The following is a 26,629-nucleotide window of genomic DNA, read 5'->3' as shown; positions in this document are numbered from 1 at the left end:
TCTCTTGGTCTCCCTCTACGATTTTTACCCTCTGCGCTGCCCCCCAATACTAAATTGGTGATCCCTCGATGCCTCAGAACATGTCCTATCAACTGATCCCTTCTTCTAGTCAAGTTGTGCCACAAACTTCTCTTCTCCCCAATCCTATTCAAGACCTCCTCATTAGTTATGTGATCTACCCATCTAATCTTCAGCATTCTTCTGTAGCACCACATTTCGAAAGCTTCTATTCTCTTCTTGTCTAAACTATTTATCGTCCATGTTTCACTTCCATACATGGTTACACTCCATACAAATACTTTCAGAAATGACTTCCTGACACTTAAATCTATACTCGATGTTAACAAATTTCTCTTCTTCAGAAACGCTTTCCTTCCCATTGCCAGTTTACATTTTATATCCTCCCTACTTTGACCATCATCAGTTATTTTGCTCCCCAAATAGCAAAACTCCTTTACTACTTTAAGTGTTTCATTTCCTAATCTAATACCCTCCGCATCACCCAACTTAATTCGACTACATTCCATTATCCTCGTTTTGCTTTTGTTGATGTTCGTCTTATATCCTCCTTTCGAGACACTATCCATTCCGTTCAACTGCTCTTCTAAGTCCTTTGCTGTCTCGGACAGAATTACAATGTCATCAGTGAACCTCAAAGTTCTTATTACTTCTCCATGGATTTTAATACCTACTCCGAATTTTTCTTTTGTTTCCTTCACTGCTTGCTCAATATACAGATTGAATAACATCGGGGAGAGGCTACAACCCTGTCTTACTCCCTTCCCAACCACTGCTTCCCTTTCATGCCCCTCAACTCTTAGTTTGAAGATGGGAAAACTTTACCTAGCTTTTGGAACTTTTAGTTCCCTCTTCAGAGAAGAGAGGAAAGATAGATTGGGGAAGGTTAGGTAGGAGGTGGTTAATGTCACTCAGATTAATGTCACAGGTTCAGAAGGACCTGTGCAACAATTTGTAGGTGAATGTGATTAAAATGGCTAAAAAGTCATCAGCCAATGAGGGGTGACCTACCAGCTACACTCACTCACTCCCAGAGTCAGTCACAGTCACTCACAAAGTCATACTATATCACATCCCTTAAAATAACTTGTAAGATCCACCTGTTACAAGCACAAAGGGAATGAAACAGCAGGCAAGTCTGTGTATGATCTGAACCTCCTTTCTAACCTTTCACAACATATCGATCTTTTCCTTTAAATGCATTGCTAACCCACTCTGCTTGATAAATTTTAGCAATAGATGGCACACAAAATAAAATTTATAATTTTCGTAATCCGAATTAATTCAGGATTAAGCTGGTGTTCTGAAATGCATATTGCTGAGATATTTTATCTCAACAGTTACGGAAAAATCAATTTTGTCAGTCTTATTACATTTGTGGTACTTTCACTTTCGTACTTCTTTTCCTTCAAATTAAGTTATTGCTTTCTTTCTTGTTCCTGCACGCACATTATCCTGTAATTATATGTCTAGCCTTTCTCAGCGTAGGTGCTTTCATCTTTGGACAGTCTGTTTTTGCTCATTTATAAATGGTGGTTGTTGTTTTTTACATTGTTGTCAGACAAAATTTCTTTCCAGTTGCAAGATTTCAGAATTCAAGACATAACCATATTACCCATATTCGTTGCTCTATCGATTTTTTTCTTCATTAAGTTAAGGTGATTTACTGCACAGATTTTTTTCATGAAAGTCTTGGTTATTGCATCCAAGGGGCATTGGGTGACTATTTAGGTCCATTTTGTGAGTTAGTTCCAAAAACATTTTAGTTTTACAAGAGATAACTGAGATGAAATATGGTGGAAAAGAAGTAATGTAATTATGTTTATTAATTCCTTCTTTAATCCTGTCTGTATATTATTGCTGAAATGCAATAAAATTGTTGAGAACTACAGGGTGAGCACAAAGTCTTGCCCTGATTATAACAATTTATTGCAGAATAACCATGGGACATAATAATTTAATTTTTTTTAATACCTCTTACATTAGTAAACCTCAATGAGTGCTCACTTGGTAGCTTGGAGAATGTTGAGGCTGTATTCCAGTTCCCACCACGTGTTTCCTAACATGTGTTCTGTTACAGTACCCACAGCAGCTTGAATCCTAGCCTTCAGTACGCCCATTGTTTTTATTCTGGGGTTGTATAAAGGACAGAGTCTTCATCACACCAGTTGCTGACATCGATGAACTGAAGGCTAGGATGCAAGCTGTTGTGGGTACTGTGACAGAACACATGTTACAAAACACCTGGCGGGGACTGGAATACTGCCTCAACATTCTCCAAGCTACCAAGGGAGCACACATTGAGGTTTATGAACATAAGTGGTCTTAAAACTAGTAACACTCACCTATGTAATGGCATCAAATGTAACTTATTATGTCAAATGGTTATTCTGTTATAAATTTTTGTAATCAAGGCAAGACTTTGTGCTCGCCCTGTACTGTACTCAAGAAATATGGTATCATTATAAGCTTCACAGCAACACTCAATAATGAATCCAGCATCTTCAATTTGTTAATTTTTATCTTTTTTTTTATTTTCTTACAATGTGCTTAGACATACTACTGTTAAAAGCAATATTAGAACATTGTTGTTGTTGTTGTTGTTGTTGCTGATGTTGTTTTTGTGGCTTCAGTCTGAAGACTTGTTTGAAGCAGCTCTCCACACTGCTCTACCTGTGCGAGTCTCTTCATCCCTTAATAACTACTGCAACCTACATCCTTCTGAATCTGCTTACAGTATTCATCTTTTCGTATCCCTGTACAGTTTTTAATCCCCCCCCTCCCCCAATTCAGTTCAATTCAATTTTTATCATCACATAACATGCCTTATACAATCAAAGATTGTGACATAGGTGACGTGTCAGTTTTACACTATATATAATAATACTAAAAATAGACAATAAGCTAATAATATATATGGTGTAACATCTTCAAAGAGGTATTTTAATTACAATTATAATGCATTGTTGCCGTTCATGAAATCTTCTACACTATAGTAACATTTACCTTTCAGAAATTTTTCCAGGTCTCTTTTGGTACCTTTTAAATTTGGGTCGTCCATATCTTTCCGTGTTTTATTTACAAATTTCATGCCCATGTAGTATGGGGTTTTTTCATGTGATTTTAAACTGTGGGTAGGTAACACGTAGCTTGTTCTATATCTAGTATCATATTGATGCAAGAAGAAGTTGCCCTCAAAAAGTTGTGGGTTTCTTTTCGTGAAAGTGAGTTTCATAGATGTATATGCTTGGAATGCTCGTTAGATCTAGTTTTACAAATAAAGGTTTAGAATGTTGCTTTGGTTTTGCTCCCACCATTGCTCGGATGATTCTTTTTTGTAGTCTAAAAGCTCTAAGTAAATTTGTTTTTTCAGACCCCCAGAAAATTATACTATACTTAATGACTGAAACAAAATATGCGTTATATACAGTTTTTCTTACAGCTAAATCAGTAATACTATACAAGATATTCATAATATATACAAGGCTATTCAGTCAACCCAGTATGTTGTCCACATGGTGACTCCATAACAGGTTTTTATTGACTAATATGCCAAGGAATTTGACACAGTCTGCAGTCTCTAATTTTTTGTCCGTATACCTTATTTCACTTATAGACTGCACAGATTGTTTTGTGGTGAAATGAACAATTTCTGTTTTTGTAAAATTTAATGTCAAGTTATTGTTTTTGACCCATGCCTCCACTTCCGCAAGTGTTTGTTCAATATGATGAATTAGGTCTACCTCATTTTTACAACAGACTACAACTGTTGAGTCATCTGCATAGAGGATAGTATCAGACTGGACCTGACATGGCGTATGATTAATATAATACAGAAAAAGTAGTGGCCCTAATATTGAACCTTGTGGAACACCTAATTGAGTGTGTTTCCAGCCAGAGAGAAATTTCTTGCCGTTGATGTTAATAAGTACTATATGTTTTCGGTTTGCCAAGTATGATGACATCCAGCTACGAGATTTGCCTTGAAAACCATAGCGAGCCAATTTTTGGAAAAGCAGGTCATGATTTATTGTGTCGGAGGCTTTGGACAGGTCACAAAAGATGCCTGACACACACATTCTATCATCAAGACGTCTGCAGACTTTTGTGACTAATTCATTTATTGCATGGATTGTGCTGCGGCCTTTTCTGAAACCATATTGATTGCCTAAGATAATGCTGTTAGATGAATTGTGATTTTTGATCTGATCACATGCAGCTCTTTCAAATATTTTTGAGAAAATTGGTAACAGTGAGATTGGCCTATAGTTGCCCAATTCATCTTGTTTGCCTTTTTTATGTATGGGCTGAACTTCTGCATATTTTAATCGATCTGGGAAACATCCCTCATCAAAAAATTGGTTGATTATGAAAGAGAGTGGATATGCAATACTGTGACGGACTATTTTTATTATTTCAGTGGGGACCTCATCCCACCCTGCAGATTTTGAATTTTTTAGGGACATTATGATTTTGATGGCATCTGAGATGGAAACATGAGAAAACTTAAAACATGGGCAATTGCTGTCTATCATATTGGGCTTTGTTTTTGGTGGTGAACAGTCACCAAATTTGTTATAGTTTATGAAAAAGTCATTGAATGATTCACAAATGGCATTGGGTTCTGTAACAGCTCTACCATTTATCACTATTTTAGAAGCGCATTTTCTCTCTGCCAACTTTGCTTCTTATAACAGACCGAACAGCTTTTGATTTGTTTTTTTGCATTTGAAATGAAGTTGTTATTCACAGTACATTTTGCTAGTTTAATTATTTTGTCGAATGTTTTTTTGTATTTGCTTACATACTTAAGAAATTGAGGGCTTCGATTTACTTTTGCCTCCATATGCAGTTTCCTCGTAGTAGCGCTAGACACACTAATTCCTTTTGTTACCCAGGATCTACTTTTTTGGGACCTGGTCCTCACTGTTACAAAAGGGAAGCATTCATGGAATATACCCAAGAATTCAGTTAAAAAGTTATTGTAATTGTCACTTGTGGAAGTGTGTTTGCTGACTGTCCACTTGATTTGGCTTAGTTTTTTGCAAAATACTTCCACATTTTCTTGACTGAAATTCATACATCTTTGTGTTGTGCAGACTGAATTTTGCTTCGGTAGTGATACAAATAGTGCTTTATGGTCTGATACTCGTAAATCTAGAAGAAACTTTTCTTTTACATAATAATTATAACTACTTACAATATTGTCAATAAATGTTGCAGAGGTTGCTGTAATTCTTGCATACTGGCCAAAATTGAGATTTAGCCCATTTGTGACTACCAGGTTCTTTAAGTGTGAAGAAAACTTGTCATCAGTCCTTACATCTATGTTGAAGTCAGCACATATAACCACTTTCTTGTACAGTTTCTCACTTTTTAATTTATGCAGCAATGTATCAAACTTAGCTAAAAATACAGAGCTTATATGGTACCCAGGGGTGCGATATATGCTGGTAATTAAGTTCCATACAACAACTTTCAAATTTACCTTCTTCATTCAGATGGCTAAAATTCTGTCTGATATCATAGTCTACCGTGGAATGAACTAGTATGCAAGAGCCTCCATACCCATTGGTCCTACAAAGCTGGTAGCCAGTTTATAACCTGTAAGTTTATTCAGGAGACTGACATTTTCAGATTTTAGCCAATGTTCATTAAGGCATATTACTTTCACAGATTGTTTCACACTTTCTAGCAAAATTTCTATATCATAAAGTTTCTTGATCATTCCTTCAGACAGACCTCTGATGTTTAAGTGCATAATGAAATTACTACTGTATATATTATTAGGTAGAGGGTCTTTAAAACTAATTTGACTATAAAGTAATGGAATGTCCACTTGAGTGTTGACTGCTTGTTCTGGATTCGTTGCATTGGGCCGAATTCGGAATGAATTGGCCCCTTTCATCAGTTTCCCTGTGTGTGAGCATCTGGATGATGAGTAGGTACAGTTTTCTTGACGATAATTTCAATCTCTGCTGTATCTTCTGAGGCTGGTTTTGGCACTGTCTCACCTTCTGGACATGATGTTCCTGTTTGAGCTGGCACTGTGACTGCAACTATGTGTGTGATTTTGAAATTGTTTTCCCGTTTTTCCATTTCCTTGGTCAAAACTGGTTGCATGGCAATTGGTTTTCTTGCAACGTCGTCATCTTTTTGTATTAAGTTCGCTAGCATTTTGCCAACATATGACTTGCCAGCGTTATTATAATGTAGTCCATGTTTTGTAAACAAATCTCTTGCATCAGGAAGATCAAAAAATGTTACATTTTGTTGGGACTTGCATATTTTGTAGAACTGTCTGTTTACTTTTGCAAGCTCCAGCTTTACAATGGAATTGTCTTGCAGGTCGTATCTGTGAGGTAAGCCACTATGATGATTGGAACTTTCAGATCAAGTAATGTAGTTTTTAAACACTGGGTTGCATGTTTACCCTCATTTCTGTATACATCATTACTTCCACCCACGATTATGATGGCATCATTCTTAGATAGCTCATTAAGTGAGTTACTGCTCTTAATTATCTCAGTCAAAGGTGCACTGGATTTCGTCATACCTGTTGCCGCGAATAGCATACTGTATTCATTTATTTTTTCGGCAATTTTCTTGGTGTGGCTATCACCAAGTACAACTCGTCGTTTGATGTTCACTGGTTTATTTTTCGTATTAGATGTTTTCTTGACTGTGCGCTCGATTGGAGGTTTTGTCACTGATTTTTGTTCGTCATTGTTTGTTGTATTATCACACTCTTCGTCTAGTGCTGTGAATTTATTTGATAGTGGTATCGCCGGAACTGTATTCACTGTCTGTTTATTTGATTTTTTTCGGTACACACACGTTTTTTGCCCAGAACGACGGTTAACAACACTGTCTTGTGCTAGACGATGATCTCGCTCTATCTCTTTGTATTTCATTTCCAGTTCTTTATATTTCTGCTGAAGTTCTTCATATTTCATATTTATAGTCATTAAATCATCTGTATTATTATTTTTTCTTTTGATTTTATCATGTCCATTGCCTCGTTTTTCGTGACACTCACAATGCACTGACGGCTGTCCCTCCAATACTAAACTGGTGATCCCTTGATGTCTCAGAATGTGTCCTATCAACCGATCCCTTCTTTTGGTCAAGTTGTGCCACAAATTTCTTGTCTCCCCAATTCTACTCAGTACTTCCTCATTTGTTACATGACCAACCCATTTCAGCATTCTTCTGTATCACCACATTTCGAAAGCTTCTATTCTCTTTTCATCTAAACTGTTTATTGTCCATGTTTTTCTTCTGTACATAACTACACCTACACAAATACCTTCAGAAAAGACTTTCTAACACTTAAATCTGTACTTGATGTTAACAAATTTCTCTTCTTCAGAAATGCTTTTCTTGCCATTGCCAGTCTACGTTTTATATCCTCTCTACTTCTGCCATCATCAGTTATTTTGCTGCCCAAGTAACAAAACTCCTTTACTACTTTAAGTATATCATTCCCTAATTTGATTCCATTAGCATCACCTGACTTAATTAGGCTACATTCCATTATTCTTGTTTTGCATTTGTTGTTGATTATCCTGTATCCTTCTTTCAAGACACTGCCCATTCCGTTCATCTGCTCTTCCAAGCCCTTTGCTGTCTCTGATAGAATTACAATGTCATCAGCAAACCTCAATGTTTTTATTTCTTCTCCCTGAACTTTAATTAGTATTCCAAATTTTTCTTTGGTTGCATTTACTTCTTGTTCAATGTACATAGGCTACAACCTTCCTCACTCCCTTTTTCAACCACTGCCTACCTTTCAGGCCCCTTGGCTCTTATAACTGCCATCTGGTTTCTGTACAAGTTGTAAATAGCCATTTGCTCTCTGTATTTTATCCCTGCTGCCTTCAGAATTTCGAAGAGATTATTTTGGTCAACATTGTCAAAAGCTTTCACTAAGTCTACAAATGCTATAAGCGTAGGTTGGCCTTTCCTCAACCTATCTCCTAAAATAAATTGTAGGGTCAGTATTGCCTTGCGTATTCCTACATTTCTGTGGAATCCAAACTGACCTTCCCTGAGGTCAGCTTGCATCAGTGTTCCATTTTTCTGTAAAAAATTCGTGTTAGTATTTTGCAGCCATGACATAGTAAACTGATAGTTCAGTAATTTTCACACCTGTCAGCAACTGCTTTCTTTGGATTTGGAATTATGACATTCTTCTTTAAGTCTGAGGTTATTTCACCTGTCTCATACATATTGCACACCAGGTGGAAGAGTTTTGTCATGGCCGCCTCTCCCAAGGCTATCTGTCGTTCTGATGGAATATCGTCTACCCTCAGTGCCTTGTCCTGACCTAGATCTTTCAGAGCTTTGTCAAATTCTTCTCATCTTCATCTGCATCCCTTCCCCTTTCTATAACATTGCTTTCAAATTCATATCCCTCGTATAGGCACTCTGTGTACTCCTTCCATCTGCCAGCTTTCCCTTCTGTACTTAGGACTGGTTTACCATCTGAATTCTTGATATTCATACAGCTGCTTATCCTTTCCCCAGAGTTCTCTTAATGTTCCTGTAGGTGGGATCTATATTTCTACTAGTGAAATATGCTTCTAAATTATTACATTTGTCCCCTAACCAGAAATGCTTAGCAATTTTTCATTTCCTGTCTGTCTCATTTTTTAAAAGTTTGTGTTCCCTTTTAGCCTGCTTCATTTTCTGCATTTTTACATTTCCTCCTTTCACCAATTGAATGGAATCACTCCTGTGTTATCCAAGGATTTCAACTAGACCTTGTCATTTTTACCTATTTAATCCTTTGCTGCCTTCATTATTTCATCTCTTAATGCTATCCATTCGTCTTTTACTGAATTCCTTTCCCTTGCTCTAGTCAACCATTGCCTAAAGCTCCCTCTGAAACTCTCGACAACCTCTGCCTCTTTCAACTTATCCAGGTCTTATCTCCTTCATTTCCTACTGTTTTCCAATTTTTCAGTTTTAATCCACAGTTCATAACCAATAAATTGTGGAAATGTCTTACAATTTGAAATCTGGTTCCCAAATCTCTGTGTAACCATTATATAATCAGAGACCTTCCGGTGTTTCCAAATCTCTTACACATATATTACCTTCTTTTATGATTCTTAAACCAGCTTTAGTGATGATTAAATTTTTCTCTGTGCAAACTTCTACCAGCTGGCTTCCTCTTTCATTACTGTCGCCAGTCCATATCCACCTACTATTTTTCCTTCTCTTCCTTTTCCTACTATAGATTTCCAGTCCCCCATTAAATTAATTTTTCCTCTCCTTTAACTATATGAATAATTTCTTTTACCTCATCACACATTCTTTTAGTCTATTCATCATCTGCGGAGCTAGTTGGCATGAACTTGTACTACTGTGTTAGGCACGGACTTCATGTCTGTCTTGGCTATGATAATATGTTCACTACACTGTTCATAGTAGCTTACCTGATTCCTATTTTCTTATTCATGATTAAACCTACTCCTGCATTACCCATGTTTGAGCTTGTATTTATGACCCTGTATTCACCTGACCCGAAGTTCTGTTCCTGCTGCCACCTAACTTTTTTAATATTATTCTTTTAATGTTATTTTATGTTTAAAGCAACTTTGTTATGGACCAGAGTTTCATGTGGTGCATGTATTCAGAGTCACTGAGAGAATGTGGTAGAGAGGCCAATGTAAAAAACTGCAAAATGATTAATGTATTCTTTTAATTTTGCATGTCTTGTGCAGAGTTATTTATTTATATTAAATTATTTAGGTACATATTTTATAGATCCATTTGTGTACATTGGTGCAAGGAGTGTGTAATTTACTATTATGTCCTTCACGATCATACACAGAGATAAAAAGAAACCTTATTTTGAGCAATAAAATATGATTCAGAGGTTACATTGTGTTTGATTTATCAACTAAAAAGGAATCCTATTGTCTATTATACAATAAAACAATGTCTGTAATTATCAAACAAAAGTTAATAAACAAGAGACATTTAAACTGAAAAATGTCAAAAATTGTCTATCTCTGTCTGTTAAAAAACTTTATCTGTAAAATAAAAGGTTCTGTCAAGGAAACCTCCTTTTCCATACTTTTAAATTATTTGTTATTATCTTGCAGGTACATGAAATCACTTCAGAGTGGGTTAAAATTTTTTTGTAGTACTGTGTTTTACATCTGTTTTTACTGCAATCATATTTTCCAGCTTACAGTGTAAACTTTCAGTCTGGAACTGCGCGACCGCTACGGTTGCAGGTTTGAATCATGCCTCGGGCATGGATGTGTGTGATGTCCTTATGTTAGTTAGGTTTAAGTAGTTCTAAGTTCTAGGGGACTGATGACCTCAGATGTTAAGTCCCATAGTGCTCAGAGCCATTTGAACAGTGTAAACCATATTTCCTTCTTGTTGTATATTTAATTGGTGCTGTAGTGAGAAGAGTTATTTGGTATTATAGATTGAAAAATTATATATTTTGTGGAGGACTCAGAAGATGTAGTATGTATGAGATAAAATCTCTGCAGTGATTTTTATTTGAAAAACTAGTTTTGTAAAATATATTTGTGTAATATGATTAAGCAAAGAATGGATAATGAAAGTATCATTTTTATAGTTACAGTCTATTTTATTCTACTTTCATTTACATAAATATTTTACTGATAGCAAACTTCAATCATTTGCCTTATTTTTCAGGTAAATCACTTGTTACTCAAAAATCAACTAATGTAATGGCTGCAAAGATGTTGACATGTGCTTTACTCCAGTGGTTGATATACCCTACATACTTGGCTGGTGAAGCACTGCAATTGGCAAATGACATACATTCATATATAAATGCAAACCATGTGTGGGGAAGCCATACTGGTCGTCTTTCCACAAACAAGTGGTTTTCTGGTGTGCGTGTATCAGATAATCGTGTGAACATTGCAGTTCAATTGTGTCGTTTGTCTGAGCAGTGGCAGAGTAATCCTAATACTATTTCTCAATGGTTAAAAAAAATGGCATCAGCACCGAGTTGCATTACTGATAAACTACGTTGGTTCATATCTGCTCTTTTCATTCATATTTTTGACCAAGATGCAGAGAGACAAGAATGCCTTTCAGTTTTGCTGAAAATGGTGGATAAAAATAATGAACTCTCTTCAAGTATTATGACACTTATACTGTACAAACTGGCTGAAGAGAGAGATCCAACAATGCAGCTGGAATTACTTCAGAAATTACCTCAAATGGCAGTACAGAAGGTAACAATTTTGAGACACTATTAACGTAAATTTCAAAAATTTGTTTATGAATACATAGTATTATAGACAAAAAGTGCATACTGATGTGATGGAATGTTGTTTAAACAGTCTGAAGTACAAGTCCATAGCTGAGGACTAGAGCAAGCATCTGTATTTGCTGGGATAAGTAGCGATAAATGGGAGGGTTATGGATTGGGCAGAGGGGAAAACAAGATTTTTTTTTTGGGGGGGGGGGGCTAGGAAAGACTGCTGTGGCGTATGCAGAGACAAATTAGAAGACTATTAAGAGGAATGTTGTGGCAGAAGGTAGAGTACTTGGGCAACATGAAGGATCTAGACTAAAGAGAAACTTAAAAAGGTTAGAGATAAGGAAAGTTAAAGTGTAGTAGTGAAGTACCAGAGGGAGGTGGGGAAGGAGGGAGAAAGGCACCTGGTTGATGTGTTTGTGATGGTATCTCTGGTGTCGGAAGGTGTGGAAGTTGAATGCGCACCAGAGGGTATTGACCTCGATACCCACTAGGGGTCTCTGTGCTCCAGCGTGCGCCTGCTTGCAAGCCTTGCTGTTTGAGTGCACCACTCTCCGTACCATGTGAAGTCCGCGGCCAATTGAGTTTCCCACAGTCATATATTTAGGCAGCCGCACGGCGATACCCTGGCAGTCTACTGCTTGCCGTAGTTCGCATGTGCATCTCGACCTTACTGTGTTCCAGTTCCATGTGTTGAAATAAATACTTTCTTTTTTTGGCATATTCCTACGTCGTTGTTGTCTTGCTGTGTTTATCACCTCAGGTCTTGCTTGCTTGACTCATGTTGTGTTCTGGTTGGTTGTAGTATGTGTTGTCCCCTACTTATTCATCTGTCCTGTCTGTTCGTTGTTAGAGATACCTCCAGTAGCTTTCCCCCCCCCCCCCCCCCCCTCCCCCCTCCCGTGGCGGCTTTGCTTTGCTTATCCATTCTCTGCTGTGCACCTCTTGCCAGTTGCTCGGGGCTTGGCAATGAGGTGGATAGGGTGTGTGCGTGCTGTGTGCGGGTGCAGGAGGAACTGGCCGCGGATCGCGAGCAGCTGAGCATGCTGTTGGCCACGGTCAGCCGCCTTCAGGCTGCTGCCTCGAGGTGCAGTGACAGCAGAGGGTCTGGGGCGTCACTTGAGACACCCCAGGTGTCGCTTGCTGCGGCCGCTGACTCAGCCGCTGAGGCACCTTCTAGTGTACCCGGCGCATTGGGGCCGCTCTCACCTCAGGGTGAGTGGCGGACTGCAACGCGTTCGCGATGCTCGAGGTTGAGGGTCAATGTGGAGGCTGTCCGGCTGGCCTCGCCCGTTCGTCCTGTCAGTGGGCAGGTGACCACTCCTTCAGCAGGGTCCGAGCAGGCACAAGGGGGCAAAGGCTTGCTGGTTATTGGGAGCTCCAACGCTAGGCAGGTGATGGAGCCCCATAGGGAAATAGCATACAGGGCTGGAAAGAAATCCAGCGTGCACTTGGTTTGTCTGCTGGGGGGCCTCATCCAAGATGTGGAGGTGGCCTTGCCTGCGGCTATCGAGCGTACGGGGTGCAGTTGTCTGCAACTAGTTGCTCACGTCGGCACCAATGATGCTTGTCACTTGGGTTCTGAGGCGATTCTCAGTTCGTACCAGCAGCTGGCAGATTAGATAAAGACTGCAGGCCTCGCAAGCGGGGTGCAAGCAGAGCTCTCTATTAGCAGCAGCGTTCCTAGAGTGGATCGGGGTCCTATAGTTTGGATCCGAGTGGAGGGTCTCAACCAGAGGCTTCGTCGACTCTGTGACGGTCTTGGCTGCAGATTTCTAGACTTTCGCTATTGGGTGGGGAATTGTAGGACGCCCCTAGATAGGTCAGGGGTGCACTACACAAAGGAAGCGGCTACTCGGATAGCAGGGTACTTGTGACGTGCACATGGGGGTTTTTTTTAGGCTAGGCAGTAGTGCAGGGTCTCCTGATGAACACTCACCCGTCGACGTGCAGGCAGGGAAATCAGGACGCGCTGAGTGTAAAGACACTTCAGCTATCAAAATATTAGCAGCAAATTTTCATAGTGTTCAGAATAAAGTTCCTGAATTTTCTGTCCTCCAGGAAGTGTGTGGTGCGCAAATTATTCTCGGTACTGAGACCTGGCTGAACCCTGAGATAGGAAGTTCTGAAATATTTAGTTAGGGTTGGGACGTGTATCGGAAAGACTGATTAGACACTGTAGGAGGTGGTGTCTTCATTGCAGTTGACAAAAATATTGTGTCTGCTGAGGTCGAAGTAGAGTGTGATTGTGAAGTTATCTGGACACGTTTAACAGGGCTAGGAGAAATAAATTTAATTGATGGGTGTTATTACCAGCCACCAGGTTCCACCGCAACAGTTCTAGAATCATTCAAAGGGAGTCTACACTCTGTATCGCAGAAGTACCCTTATCATGCTATATTAGTCGGAGGCGACTTCAACCTACCTAGTATAGACTGAGATGTCTGTGGATTCATTACAGGTGGTACAGACAAGCCGTCGTGTGAATTACTTGTGAACACATTATCCGAAAACTGTCTTGAGCAGCTAAATCGACAGCCAACGCGTAATGGAAATATTTTAGATCTGGTAGCCATGAACAGACCAGACCTCGTCAACGGTGTCAAGTATTGAGACAGGGATTAGTGATCATGATGTTGTCATTACGACTATGGGTATGAAAGTTAAAAAGTCTGTCAAGAAGGCTAGGAGAGTATTCTTACTAGAAAGAGCAGATAAGCAGTTGTTAGCATCCCACTTAGTAAATGAGTTGACTTCATTTACTTCCAGTACGATGGACGTGGAAGAACTATGGGCAAATTTTAAACACATTGTAAATCACGCATTGGACAAGTATGTGTCGAAAAAGTGGGTTACGGACGGAAAAGACCCACCGTGGTTTAACAGCGCAATTCGGAGAATGCTCAGGAAGCAAAGGCAGTTGCACTCGCGGTACAAGAACGATCGGGAGAATGAGGACAGGCAAAAGTTAGTAGAGATTCGTGCTATTGTAAAACAAGCGATGTGCAAAGCATTCAACCACTACCACCGTCATACCTTAGCAAAAGATCTTGCTGAAAACCCAAGGAAATTCTGGTCTTACATAAAATCCGTAAGCGGGTCGAAGGCTTCCATTCAGTCACTCAATGATCAGTCTGGCCTGGCAATGGAAGACAGCAAAACGAAAGCTGAAATTTTAAATTTAGGATTTGAGAAATCTTTCACGCAGGAGGATCGTACAAACATACCACTGTTTGAGTCCCGTGCAGATTCCCGTGTAGAGGACATAGTGATAGACATCCCTGGGGTTGTGAAGCAGCTGAATGGATTGAAAATAAATAGATCGCCAGGTCCTGATGGGATTACAATTCGGTTTTACAGAGAGTACTCTACTGCATTGGCTCCTTACTTAGCTTGCATTTGTCACGAATCTCTTGCTCAACCTAAAGTCCTGAATGCAGGAAAAAAGCGCAGGTGACGCCTGTATGTAAGAAGGGTAGAAGGGCGGATCTTCAAAATTACAGAACAATATCCTTAACATCGGTTTGTTGCAGAATTCTTGAACGTATTCTCAGTTTGAATATACTGAATTTCCTTGAGACAGAGAAGCTGCTGTCTATGCATCAGCACGGCTTTAGAAAGCATCGCTCCTGCGAAACGCAACTCGCCCTTTTTTCACATGATATCTTGCTAACTATGGATGAAGGGTATCAAACGGATGCCATATTCCTTGACTTCCGGAAAGTGTTTGACTCGATGCCCCACTGCAGACTCCTAACTAAGGTACAAGCATATGGGATTGGTTCCGAAGTATGTGAGTGGTTCAAAGACTTGTTAAGTAATAGAACCCAGTACGTTGTCCTCAATGGTGAGTGTTCATCGGAGGTGAGGGTATCATCTGGAGTGCCCCAGGGAAGTGTGGTAGCTCCGCTGTTGTTTTCTATCTACATAAATGATCTTTTGGATAGGGTGGATAGCAATGTGCGGCTGTTTGCTGAAGATGCTGTGGTGTACGGGAAGGTGTCATCGTTGAGTGACTGTAGGAGGATACAAGATGACTTGGACAGGATTTGTGCTTAGTGTAAAGAATGACAGCTAACTCTGAATATAGATAAATGTAAATTAATGCAGTTGAATAGGAAAAAGAATCCTGTAATGTTTGAATACTCCATTAGTAGTGTAGCGCTTGACACAGTCACGTTGATTAAATATTTGGGCGTAACATTGCATAGCGATATGAAGTGGGACAAGCATGTAATGGCAGTTGTGGGGAAGGCAGATAGTAGTCTTCATTTCATTGGTAGAATTTTGGTAAGATGTGGTTCGTCTGTAAAGGAGACCGCTTATAAAACACTAATGCGACCTATTGTTGAGTACTGCTCGAGCATTTGGGATCCCTATCAGGTCGGATTGAGGGAGGACATATAAGCAGTTCAGAAGCGGGCTGCTAGATTTGTTACTGGTAGGTTTGATCATCATGCGAGTATTATGGAAATGCTTCAGGAACTCGGGTAGGAGTCTTTAGAGGAAAGGAGGCATTCGTTTCATGAATCGCTACTGAGGAAATATAGAGAACCAGCATTTGAGGCTGACTGCGGTAACTGCCGCCAACTTACATTTCGTGGTAAGACCACAAAGATAAAATAAGAGAGATTAGGGCTCGTACAGAGGCATATAGGCAGTCATTTTTCCCTCGATCTGTTTGGGAGTGGAACAGGGAGAGAAGATGCTAATTGTGGTACGAGGTACCCTCCGCCATGCACCGTATGATGGATTGCAGAGTATGTATGTAGATGTAGATGTAGATAAAAGGTTTGGTAGCATGGAGGCTAAGTTGATCTGTCTCCTGGACCAACAGCAGCAGCTCATGCAGCAGCAGCAGCAGTGCCAATTAGAAGTCTTACAGCAATCCTTGCGGTTGCTGAAGGACAAAGTCACAGCACAGGACACCCTACCACAACAGCTTCCGTGTGTTCCAGTTTCTGATGCTTCTCTGCATCTGCTGTCATTTCTGCCCTTTGATGACACTAAGGAGGACTGTGAAACATACTTGCATCGTTTGAAACACCATTTCACAATACGGGTGTCTCCCTACAGCAGTCATTATTCTTGTCCTGGGCATCACCAGACACCTTCCTTCTGCTCCGCAAGTTGGCGCCATTGTCAGACCACGTGGCTATCTCCTTGAATGAGATATGTGCGCTGCCGACAAACTACTATTCCCAGCGATACCATATTGTGGCAGCTAAGCTTGAGTTCCACCAGTACCATAAACAGCCTGGTCAGTCATACTGTTCTTGGGTCACACACTTGCGGGGTCTCAGCTGCAAATATTACTTCACTTGCACCGATCAGCATTTCAAGGTGTCGTATGCAGACTCCTTGATTTGTGATGATGTCGTTCACCTGGCTCCCAATCCATAGGTCTGCACAGCTGCATTGAAACTCGATAACACCTTTCTGAAAGACATTCTGTGTATAGCCTGCTCCTTTGAAATTGATCATGTGGCAAACGAATGTCTGAGGGCAAGGCTACAGGTTTCTGCAGTAAAGTCCTCCCCATGGGCACCTCCCTTGCACTCGGTACAGCCCACAGAGAGCAATGTTATCGAGACTCCTCCTTGTCCAACATCTCTATGGCTTCGGAGCCTCCGATCGCCCTCGGCAGTGGTCACATGGGCCACTTCCATCTTGCCCGCAGTGCTTTTCTGCCCACTCTCGCACAGACTGCCCCTATTGCTGGAAGACGTGCATGCTTTTGTCAGAAAGATGGCACTCTCCAATCTATCTGTTGCAGCCGCTCACTCGTCCCACAGGACCCCCCATTGATGCGGAAGTTGTTCCTCATATCCCACATTTTTAACGTGGATGTTCGTTTCCAGCTCGATACACGGGCCACCTTCTCCTTGATCAATTGGCAATGTATACATGCCTTGGTTTGCCAGAGCTGTCTCCCACCTCTTGGTGATTGGTTGTGTACTGTGATGGTTCTATCCCCCTCTGTGGGCCGTTCTCAATCTCAGCCACCTATAAAAATGTTCCCTGCTCCTGTCCCTACTGGTGGTTGACCATCCCTCGGCTTTCAACATTTCTGGACTTGATCCTTTTACACTGTTTACTTTTTGATTTGTGACCAAGTAAAGGTCGTTTCTACAGCCGTCCTGTTCCAGGGCCTCGACCATCTGTGCACGACTATCCCTCTCTGTTTCAGTCTGACTTCGGGTGTGCTTCGGACTTCCAGGTGCACATTGCCCTCCGTCCAGATGCTTAGTCACAGTTCTTCCAGGCTCATCCCCTTCTGGTGGCCTTACGTCCAGCAGTCGAGCAAGAGCTCGATTGACTGCAAGCTCCTGGTGTCATCGAGCCTGTGAAGCCGACTGCTTGGGTGACCCTGTTAGTGGTGATCAGGAAACCCAATGGCTGCCTTTGCCTATGTGGGGATTTTGGGGTTACCATCAGTGCACAGTCCCTGGTTGAAACTTATCCCATTCCCCGGAAGGAAGACCTTCTTGCCGACTTGCGCATGGCGAGTACTTCTCTAAGATCGACCTGGCGGAGGCTTACCCCAACTGCCCTTAGATGAGGAACCCCAGAACATTATTGTCATCAACATACCTTTTGGATTATGTAAACACAGGTGCCTTCCATTTGGTATTTTCTCGGTGTCGGCCATTTTCAAGAGGTACCTGGATCAGCTTACACAGCCCTTCCCAGCTTGTGTCAACTGTCTAAATGACATCTAGGTCACCTGCCGTACACGCTGCGAGCATTTGCAAAACCTTGGTACCTTATTTCACGCACTGTAGGCCAGAGGCTTACGCTGTCGCCTGGAAAAGACTAGTTTCTTTAAACCATAAGTGGAATACCTGGGGCAGCTCCTGATACACAACATCTGACCAGTCCGCCCTCACTCCAGAGTGGGTGGCAGACAGTCGTGGGTTCGCGTGTCTTTGGGTGGAAGGCGAAAGAGGAAGCAGGCCATGTGGTTGGCTCCCTACATCTTAGCAACAGGTACAAAGTGCTACCCAGTGTTGACGATAACTCTGAGCCAGCACAGAATGCCTCTCCTGTTGGGCCAGTGGTCAATTTTCCTGCCCATTCATGGCAAGTACAGAGGATGGGCATGCTAGTCATTGGGAGCTCCAGTGTTAGGCTGGCTATGGAGCACCTCGGGGAGATAGCAGGTAAGGCAGGAAATAATTCCAGTGTGCATTCGGTATGTTTGCTGGGAGGTCTCATCTGTGATATGGAGGAGGCCCTGCCAGCGACTGTTGAGCACACTGCGTGCAGTTGGCTGCATGTAGTGGCACATTTTGGCACAAATGATGCCTGCTGATTGGGTTCTGAGGCCATCCTTGGGTCCTTTTGATGGCTGGCTGATTTGGTGAAGGCAACTAGCAACACACGTGGGGTGCAGGCTAAGCTGTCTATTTGTAGCATTGTACCCAGGGTTGATCGTGGTCCTCTGGTTAGGAGCAGAGTGGAAGGTCTAAACCAGAGGCTCAGATGACTCTGAAGGTGCAGAATTATAGGATTTTCCTTAACAGGTCAGGTGTGCACTACACCCAGGAACTGGCTGATAGGGTAGCGGAGCACATGTGGCATGCACATGGGGCTTTTTTAGGTTATAGAACCCCTCCTTGTTAAATCAGCCACAGCGACTTAGAGAATCATGGTCCTTGCATATCAGAGATAGAAAATTTAGTAAACTGCAGGAGCATCCAAGGAAAGGTTCCAGAATTAGTATCACGTACTGGAGGTTATAATGCACAGATAGTACTAGAAACAGAAAGCTGGTTGAAACCAGATGTCAATGACAACGAAATCCTGAGTTCAGATTGGAATGTTTATCGTAAGGATAGGTTAGTCGCCAGTGGTGGCAACGTGTTTATCTCAGTAAAAAATTCAATAAAATCTAGTGAGGTTATCATGGATTCTGAATGTGAATTAATCTGGGTGAAAGTGAGTATCAAAGAATGATCAAAAATCGTGATCAGATGCTTTTATAGACCACCTGAGTTAGGAACTGTAGTTGTAGAGCACATCAGACAGAACTTGCAGAATTTCCTGATCATGCCGTTGTAATAGGGGTTGACTTCAACTTTCCAGGTACAGATTGGGCAACAAACAGACCTGAACTCAGTTAACATAGAGGAAGGTACCAGTGATCATAAGGCTGTGACGGCATCTATGATGACGGGTCCTACAAGGATTGTTAAGAAAGGCAGGAAGATTTATTTGCTCAGCAAGGGTGAAAGGATACAAATTTCAGAAGCAGTTGGCATCAAATATTCAGCAATAACGACAAAGATGTGGAGAACATATGGAAAAAATTCAAAGGCATTGTTCAATATACCCTAGACAAGTATGTCCGAATAAGGTTTTAAGGGATGGGAAAGATCCACCATGGTTTAATAGCCGTGTTAGAAAAGCGCTACATATACAAAGAGCACTTCATCTTGGATTCAAGAGAAGTAAAAACCTAGCTGACAAACAAAAGCTGTACAAAGCAAAAATGAGCATAAGGAGAGCAATGAGAGAAACTTTCAATGATTGTAAGATGTTGTCAACTGACCTGAGTAAAAACCCTAAGAGATTTTGGTTGTATGTGAAATCAGTAAGTGGGTCAAAATCGTCTATTCATTTTCTCAACGACCATACTGGCACCAAAATGGAAGATAACGGCGAGAAGGCCGAAATACTGAATTCGGTCTTCCAAAGTTGTTTCAGCGCAGAAGATCATAACACTGTCCCTCCTTTCAATCGTTGTACGAACATCGAAATGGCAGATATTGAGATAACTGGTCACTGAATTGAAAAGCAGCTACAATCGCTTAGTAGCAGAAAGGCTTCAGGGCCAGATGACATACCTATAAGATTCTATAAAGATTATTTGAAAGCATTTGCTTCCATTCTAGCAGTAATTTATCGTAGATCGCTTGAGCAATGAAAGGTACCTAACGAATGGAAAAAAGTGCAGGTCATTCCCATTATTAAGAAAGGCCATAACACAGATCCACACAATTATAGACCTACATCGTTGACGTCAATCTATTGTAGAATTGTGGATCATGTTTTACGTTCAAGAATTATGACATTTTTAGAAAATGAACATCTCCTGTATAAAAATCAGCATGGATTCCGCAAACAGAGATCTTGTGAAACCCTGCTCGCTCTGTTCCTCCATGAGATCCATAGCACAGTGGACAACGGTGCTTAGGTTGATGCTGTGTTCCGTGATTTCAGTAAGGCATTTGACACTGTCCGGCATTGCCATTTAATGAAAGAAATACAAGTATCTGAGCAGACCTGCGATTGGATTCAAGACTTTCTTGCAGATAGAACTCAACATGTCGCTCCTAACGGAACTAAATCAACAGTTGTAAAGGTAATATCTGGAGTACCACAGGGAAGTGTGATAGGACCGTTGCTGTTTACAATATATATAAATGATCTAGTAGAAAGTGTCAGATGCTCTTTAAGGCTATTCGCAGATGATACAGTTGTCTGTACCAAAGTAGCAACGCGAGAAGATAATAAGAATTTGCAGAACAACCTGCAGGGAATTGATGAATGGTGCAGGCTCTGTCAGTTGACCTGAACATAAATAAGTGTAACATATTGCGCATACATAGGAAAAGAAATCCACTACTGTACAGCTACACTATTGACGGCAAACATTGGGAGACAGCGTCTGCCGTAAAATATCTAGACGTGACTATCCAGAGCAGCCTTAAGTGGAAGTACCATATAAAACAGATAGTGGGAAAAGCAGACACCAGACTCAGATTCAGCAGAAGGATCTTCAGGAAATGTAACTCATCCACGAAAGAAGTGGCTTATAAGGCACTTGTTTGCCCGATTCTTGAGTATTGTTCATCTACCTGGGATCCCTGTCAAAGACTGATAGAGGATATAGAGAAGATCCAATGAAGAGCAGCACATTTCATCATGGGATCGTTTAGCTGAGGAGAGAGTGTTACGGAGATGTTAAACAATCTCCACTGGCAGAAGTTACAAGACGGGTGTTGTGCATCATGGAGAGATTTACTATTGACGTTTCGGGACAGCACGTTTCAGGAGGAGTCGGACAACATATTACTTCCCCCCACATACATCTTGCATGTTGACCATGAGGAGAAAATTCAAGAAATTAGAGCCAATACAGAGGCTTACTGACAAATCATTCTTCCCATGCACTATTCGCAAGTGGAACAGGGTTGAAGGGATCAGATAGTTGTACCAAAAGTATCCTCCACCACACACTGTTAGGTTGCTTGTGGAGTATGTCGTAGATGTAGATGTAAAGATGGCATTCGCCCGTCGAATTGCAACGTCGTGGTCATCAATTCCCTTCCCCACCCCAAGGGTTTATTTGATCTCCAGGTTTATTGGGCAAGGTTAACTACTACTTAAAGTTTTTACCCCAGGCCGCTGACGTTGCACAGCCCCTCAATCCCTTGCATCACAAAGGGGTGCCTTTCAACTGGACTCCTGCCTGTGATCAAGCTTTTCTCCGCTTGAAAACTATGGTCAACTCTGCCCCTTGCCTGACTCTCTTCCCTTCAAACTGCCCCTTAGTAGTGGTGGCCGATGCTTCAGCCTATGTTATTGGGGCAGTCCTGGCCCACAGGAAGAGGATGACTAAGAACAGTTCATTGTGTATATGTCCAAGATGCTTTCGCCAGCACAGGAGGAACTATTCTCAGATTGAGAAAGAGGCTCAGGCGATTGTGTTTGCCATTCAAAAGTTTCACATCTACCTCTTTGCGATGAAGTTCACTCTCCTCACTGATCACAAACCTTTGGTTACTGTATTCGGCCCACACACACACACCTCCCAAAGTGAACTGCTCAACATCTCCAGCACTGGGTGCTGTTCTTACGCAATTACATAAGCCCACCTTTCAACACTCCCAATGCAGATGCCTTGTCAGTTCTCCCTTCAGGCCCTGATCCCGAGTTCGACCAGCAGGAAGTCCTCTGCTTTCACATTGATATGGTCCACGAAGATAACTGGGACGGGTTTCCCGTCACGACTGCACAGGTCATCTCTGCCACACGCCGGGATCCCATTCTATGTGACCCATGGTTGGCCCACTTATCTGACTCACTGGTTGAAAACTAAATTTAGCCCCTGGCAGCACCTCTCACACAGGGTATTGGTTGTGGTGGGTGTCCTTCTGTTGGTCACAGGCTGACACCCATCAGGTGATCATCCCACCCGATTTGCGCCGCCATATACTACACTTCTTACACTGTGGACACTGGGGATGTCCCATATGAAGGCACTGGCTCGCCGGCATGTCTATTGGCCGGGCATTGAAGGTGACATCGAACGCTTGGTCCATGGATGCATGGTATGTGTGGGTCACCAGGCCAGCCCTTTGCCATCATTTGCACTCTAGCTCACACCTTGCTGGCCCTGAGATCACATCCATCATGATTTTGCTGGTCCGTTCTTGAGATCATTGTGGTTATTCACCATGGATGCACATTCCAGGTACTCGTATGTGGTCCACATGCTGTCCACCATGACTGATGCCACACTCACGGCCTTGGCTCAGGTGCTCGGCATCGAAGTCGTGCCTCATACCTTGGTCTGCGATAATGGCCCCCAATTCATGGCAGCCTCCTCTCGCGCATTCTTTGAGGCCAACAGTATCAAACACATCTGCACACCTCCGTTCTGTCCGTCCTCCAATGGCACAGCGGAACAACTGGTCAGGATGTTTAAACAACAGCTGACAAAAGTGATCAAATCCTCTGCCATCACATTGACCCTCACCTTATTCCTGAGCGCTTATCACAACACGCCAATTGATGGTCATAGTGCCGCCGAACTCTTCCATGGGTGGCAACCATGGGCCCTGCTCCATCTGCTGATGCTGTCACCTTCTGAACTCTGCTTCTGACCCTCTCAGCACTACACCCCAGGCATGGCCATGTAGGCCCGCTCGTATGGACTCCCGCGACAGTAGTTATGACCCATGGGCAGCGTGTGACGTCAGTACAGACACAGAAGGGGCTCAAGTGCTGCCACCATTATCAACTCCGGCCGAATACCCCTTTGTGGCACGTCACACCCCCAACCCCCCACCTCCTTCTGTTGTGCACGAGGCCCCACTGCCAATGGCTGCTGGCTCCCCACAGATACACTGGTGCTCCTTCTCACGTCCACGAGGATCGGAGGCAGCGTTTGATGCCCTGCCCCCCCGGTGACATTTTGATGGATTCCACAGACTGCCCTCCCGACCCACCGCAGATGGTCGATGACACGGGGTCTCCCTCCGTTCCTTCCTTCCACCCACCACAGCACCATCTGGGGCATTTCCGCCCCTATGCACAGGTTCTGGTGTTGGGAGGTGCGAAAGTTGAATACGACACAGAGGGTATGGACCTGGATTCCCACCAGACGTCTGTGTGTTCTGGCGTGCACTTGTGCGACTAGCCTTGCCATGTGAGTGTGCCACTCTCTGTACCATGTGAAGTCCGCAGCTAATTACGTTTCCCGCAGTCATGTATTTAGGCAGCTGCGCGGTGCTACCCTAGTGGTCTGGTACTCACTGTAGTTCATGTGTGCACCTCGGCCATACTGCATTCTGGTTCCATGTGTTTAGATACATACTGTTGTTGTTTGGAGTGTTCCTGCATCGTTGTCTCATTGTGTTTATCACCTCAGTTCTTGCTTGCTTGCCTCGTGTTTTGCCTGGTCGCTCGTAGTGTCTGTCATCCTCTACTTGATCGTCTGTCCTGTTGGTTCGTTCTTAGCAATAATTCCAGCAGCTCCCATGGCTTGCAGCTTCATGTCTCCATTCTCTGCCATTCACTGCTTGCCTGTCACTCGCGGCTATAACAGTATCCATGTGAAATGCAGTGTAGTGGTTGCAATGGGATCTGCTGCGCTTGCTTCATTAGGTGATACGTCCTATGATGGGGCAAGAAATGATAGAGGCACAGCTTGAATAAGAGGTAGTGACTGAACGCCCCATAAGTTCCACTGTTGCCTGTTTCATCTTGAACTAGTGACTACTTAATAACAGTACCAGCTATCAAGTATCAGGCACTAGTTACCGGAAGTGTAATTTACAGCATTTGCAGTTCTCATTTTGTAACCTGTGCTTAGCTATGAAGATCACTGCAATATATTAAGAAAAGTGCAACATATGTAGAAAGTACAGTAACATAATTAGAGGAAGATTTCAATTATATGCCATCATTTTTCCACATAGTCACCATTATTTGCTACACATATTTGCCAATGGTAAACCAGAGCTTGTGTGCTGTGCTTATAAAAACATGAGCCGGCTGTGGCTAGCCACTGTCTCACAGTTTTACAACACAATCTGAATCTGGAAAATGTTGACCAAGTAGTTCGTCTTTAATTGGCCCAAAGAGATAGAAGACTGAAGACACTAAATTGGGACTTTATGGTGAATGTGGCAGGATAATGTAGCTAAATTTGGCAGTGAGTTCCATGGTAAGTGAACTGTTGTGAGGCCATATGTGTCCATCACTTTTACCAAGCAACGATGGACTTTCTGTTAGCGTGGAACCTAGTGACACTTCTCGGTTTAATATGCACTAGTGCCAGACTCCATTTTGGAACACTCGTCTGCTGCCATTATCTCTTGCAGGGCAGTGAATCTAACATGACATTGATGGGAAGATTCAAAATTTGATACTGCATTAGCATAATCTGACCTGGTCATTCAAGGTGAACACAAAAAAATCTGATATTAGTTTTGGCACGACCCTTATAGTTTTTAATATGCTTCCACATGTAAGTAGTTGCAAATGATTTGATTAATGTTATTGATTTTAATTTCTTAACTTGTACTTGTAACTGTACAAATTAGGCCGATATGAACTTTTCACCAGCAGATACGGCTAAGAATTTTGGCCATCACACAATCTTGACGGAAGAAGTAATTACCCAGAAACACCATTGGCCACCATCAACCAGTTTCATACAGCTGCTGTGCATTGTAAACTGTCGGTGGGGTGGTAGTATAACATTCCGCTCGGATCATTACATTTAACTTAACTTTCTATTGCCTGGAGTTCATTTGATGAAAGAATATAATAGTTCCCAACTTCACAAAATTTATTGACAACTGAACTGCATACTCATCACGTTAACAAAACACTGACTTACATACGTCACAGATCTCTTTGACTGACAAAACAACACAACACCTGACACTCTTGCAGCATCACTGCTTTGCTTTGTATATAATTTTAACAATAAATTTCAAAATAACCCATTATTAAATTTTTACAATTTCAATGTTTCAATTAAAATTTACAAAACATAAAGAAACTGATGTTATAGTCGAATAAGGTATAAAATACAATATTAATTGACATAATTTTTATAGTATCATCACTAGTTTTAAATATGAAAATTGATCTGAACTTTAATTACAATAATGTCTCTTGTATTATTTTAGTTATGTAAATAATTACAGTTTGGATTAAGTTACTAACATTCAATGACAGTACAAATCTTGTGCTTTATCTGACTGTTGTTGTTGTTGTGGTCTTCAGTCCTGAGACTGGTTTGATGCAGCTCTCCATGCTACTCTATCCTGTGCAAGCTTCTTCAGCTCCCAGTACCTACTGCAACCTACATCCTTCTGAATCTGCTTGGTGTATTCATCTCTTGGTCTCCCTCTACGATTTTTACCCTCCACGCTGCCCTCCAATACTAAATTGGTGATCCCTTGATGCCTCAGAACATGTCCTATCCACCGATCCCTTCTTCTAGTCAAGTTGTGCCACAAACTTCTCTTCTCCCCAATCCTATTCAATACTTCCTCATTAGTTATATGATCTACCCATCTAATCTTCAGCAATCTTCTGTAGCACCACATTTCGAAAGCTTCTATTCTCTTCCTGTCCAAACTATTTATCGTCCATGTTTCACTTCCGTACATGGCTATGCTCCATACAAATACTTTCAGTAACGACTTCCTGACACTTAAATCAATATTCGATGTTAACAAATTTCTCTTCTTCAGAAACTCTTTCCTTGCCATTGCCAGTCTACATTTTATATCCTCTCTACTTCGACCATCATCAGTTATTTTGCTCCCCAAATAGCAAAACACCTTTACTACTTTAAGTGTCTCATTTCCTAATCTAATTCCCTCAGCATCACCCGACTTAATTCAACTATATTCCATTATACTCGTTTTGCTTTTGTTGATGTTCATCTTATACCCTCCTTTCATGACACTGTCCATTCTGTTCAACTGCCCTTCCAAGTCGTTTGCTGTCTCTGACAGAATTACAATGTCATCGGCGAACCTCAAAGTTTTTATTTCTTCTCCATGGATTTTAATACCTGCTCCAAATTTTTCTTTT

At 41.8% G+C, this 26,629-nt stretch overlaps 1 protein-coding gene across 3 annotated transcripts in view; it reads left to right on the top strand.

Moving 5' to 3' along the window:
• Positions 1 to 26,629, top strand: part of LOC124615316 (focadhesin) — a 292,146-nt gene that overhangs the window by 67,654 nt on the left and 197,863 nt on the right. For all 3 annotated transcript variants that reach the window (XM_047143114.1, XM_047143113.1, XM_047143115.1), the window contains exon 8: positions 10,705 to 11,255. In XM_047143114.1, coding sequence (XP_046999070.1) covers positions 10,705 to 11,255 — 551 coding nt within the window. The remainder of the gene's footprint in view (positions 1 to 10,704; positions 11,256 to 26,629) is intronic.

Source organism: Schistocerca americana, chromosome 5 (assembly GCF_021461395.2).
Source record: "Schistocerca americana isolate TAMUIC-IGC-003095 chromosome 5, iqSchAmer2.1, whole genome shotgun sequence".
NCBI classification, from domain to species: domain Eukaryota; kingdom Metazoa; phylum Arthropoda; class Insecta; order Orthoptera; family Acrididae; genus Schistocerca; species Schistocerca americana.
This window is presented reverse-complemented; position numbering and strand designations above follow the sequence as displayed.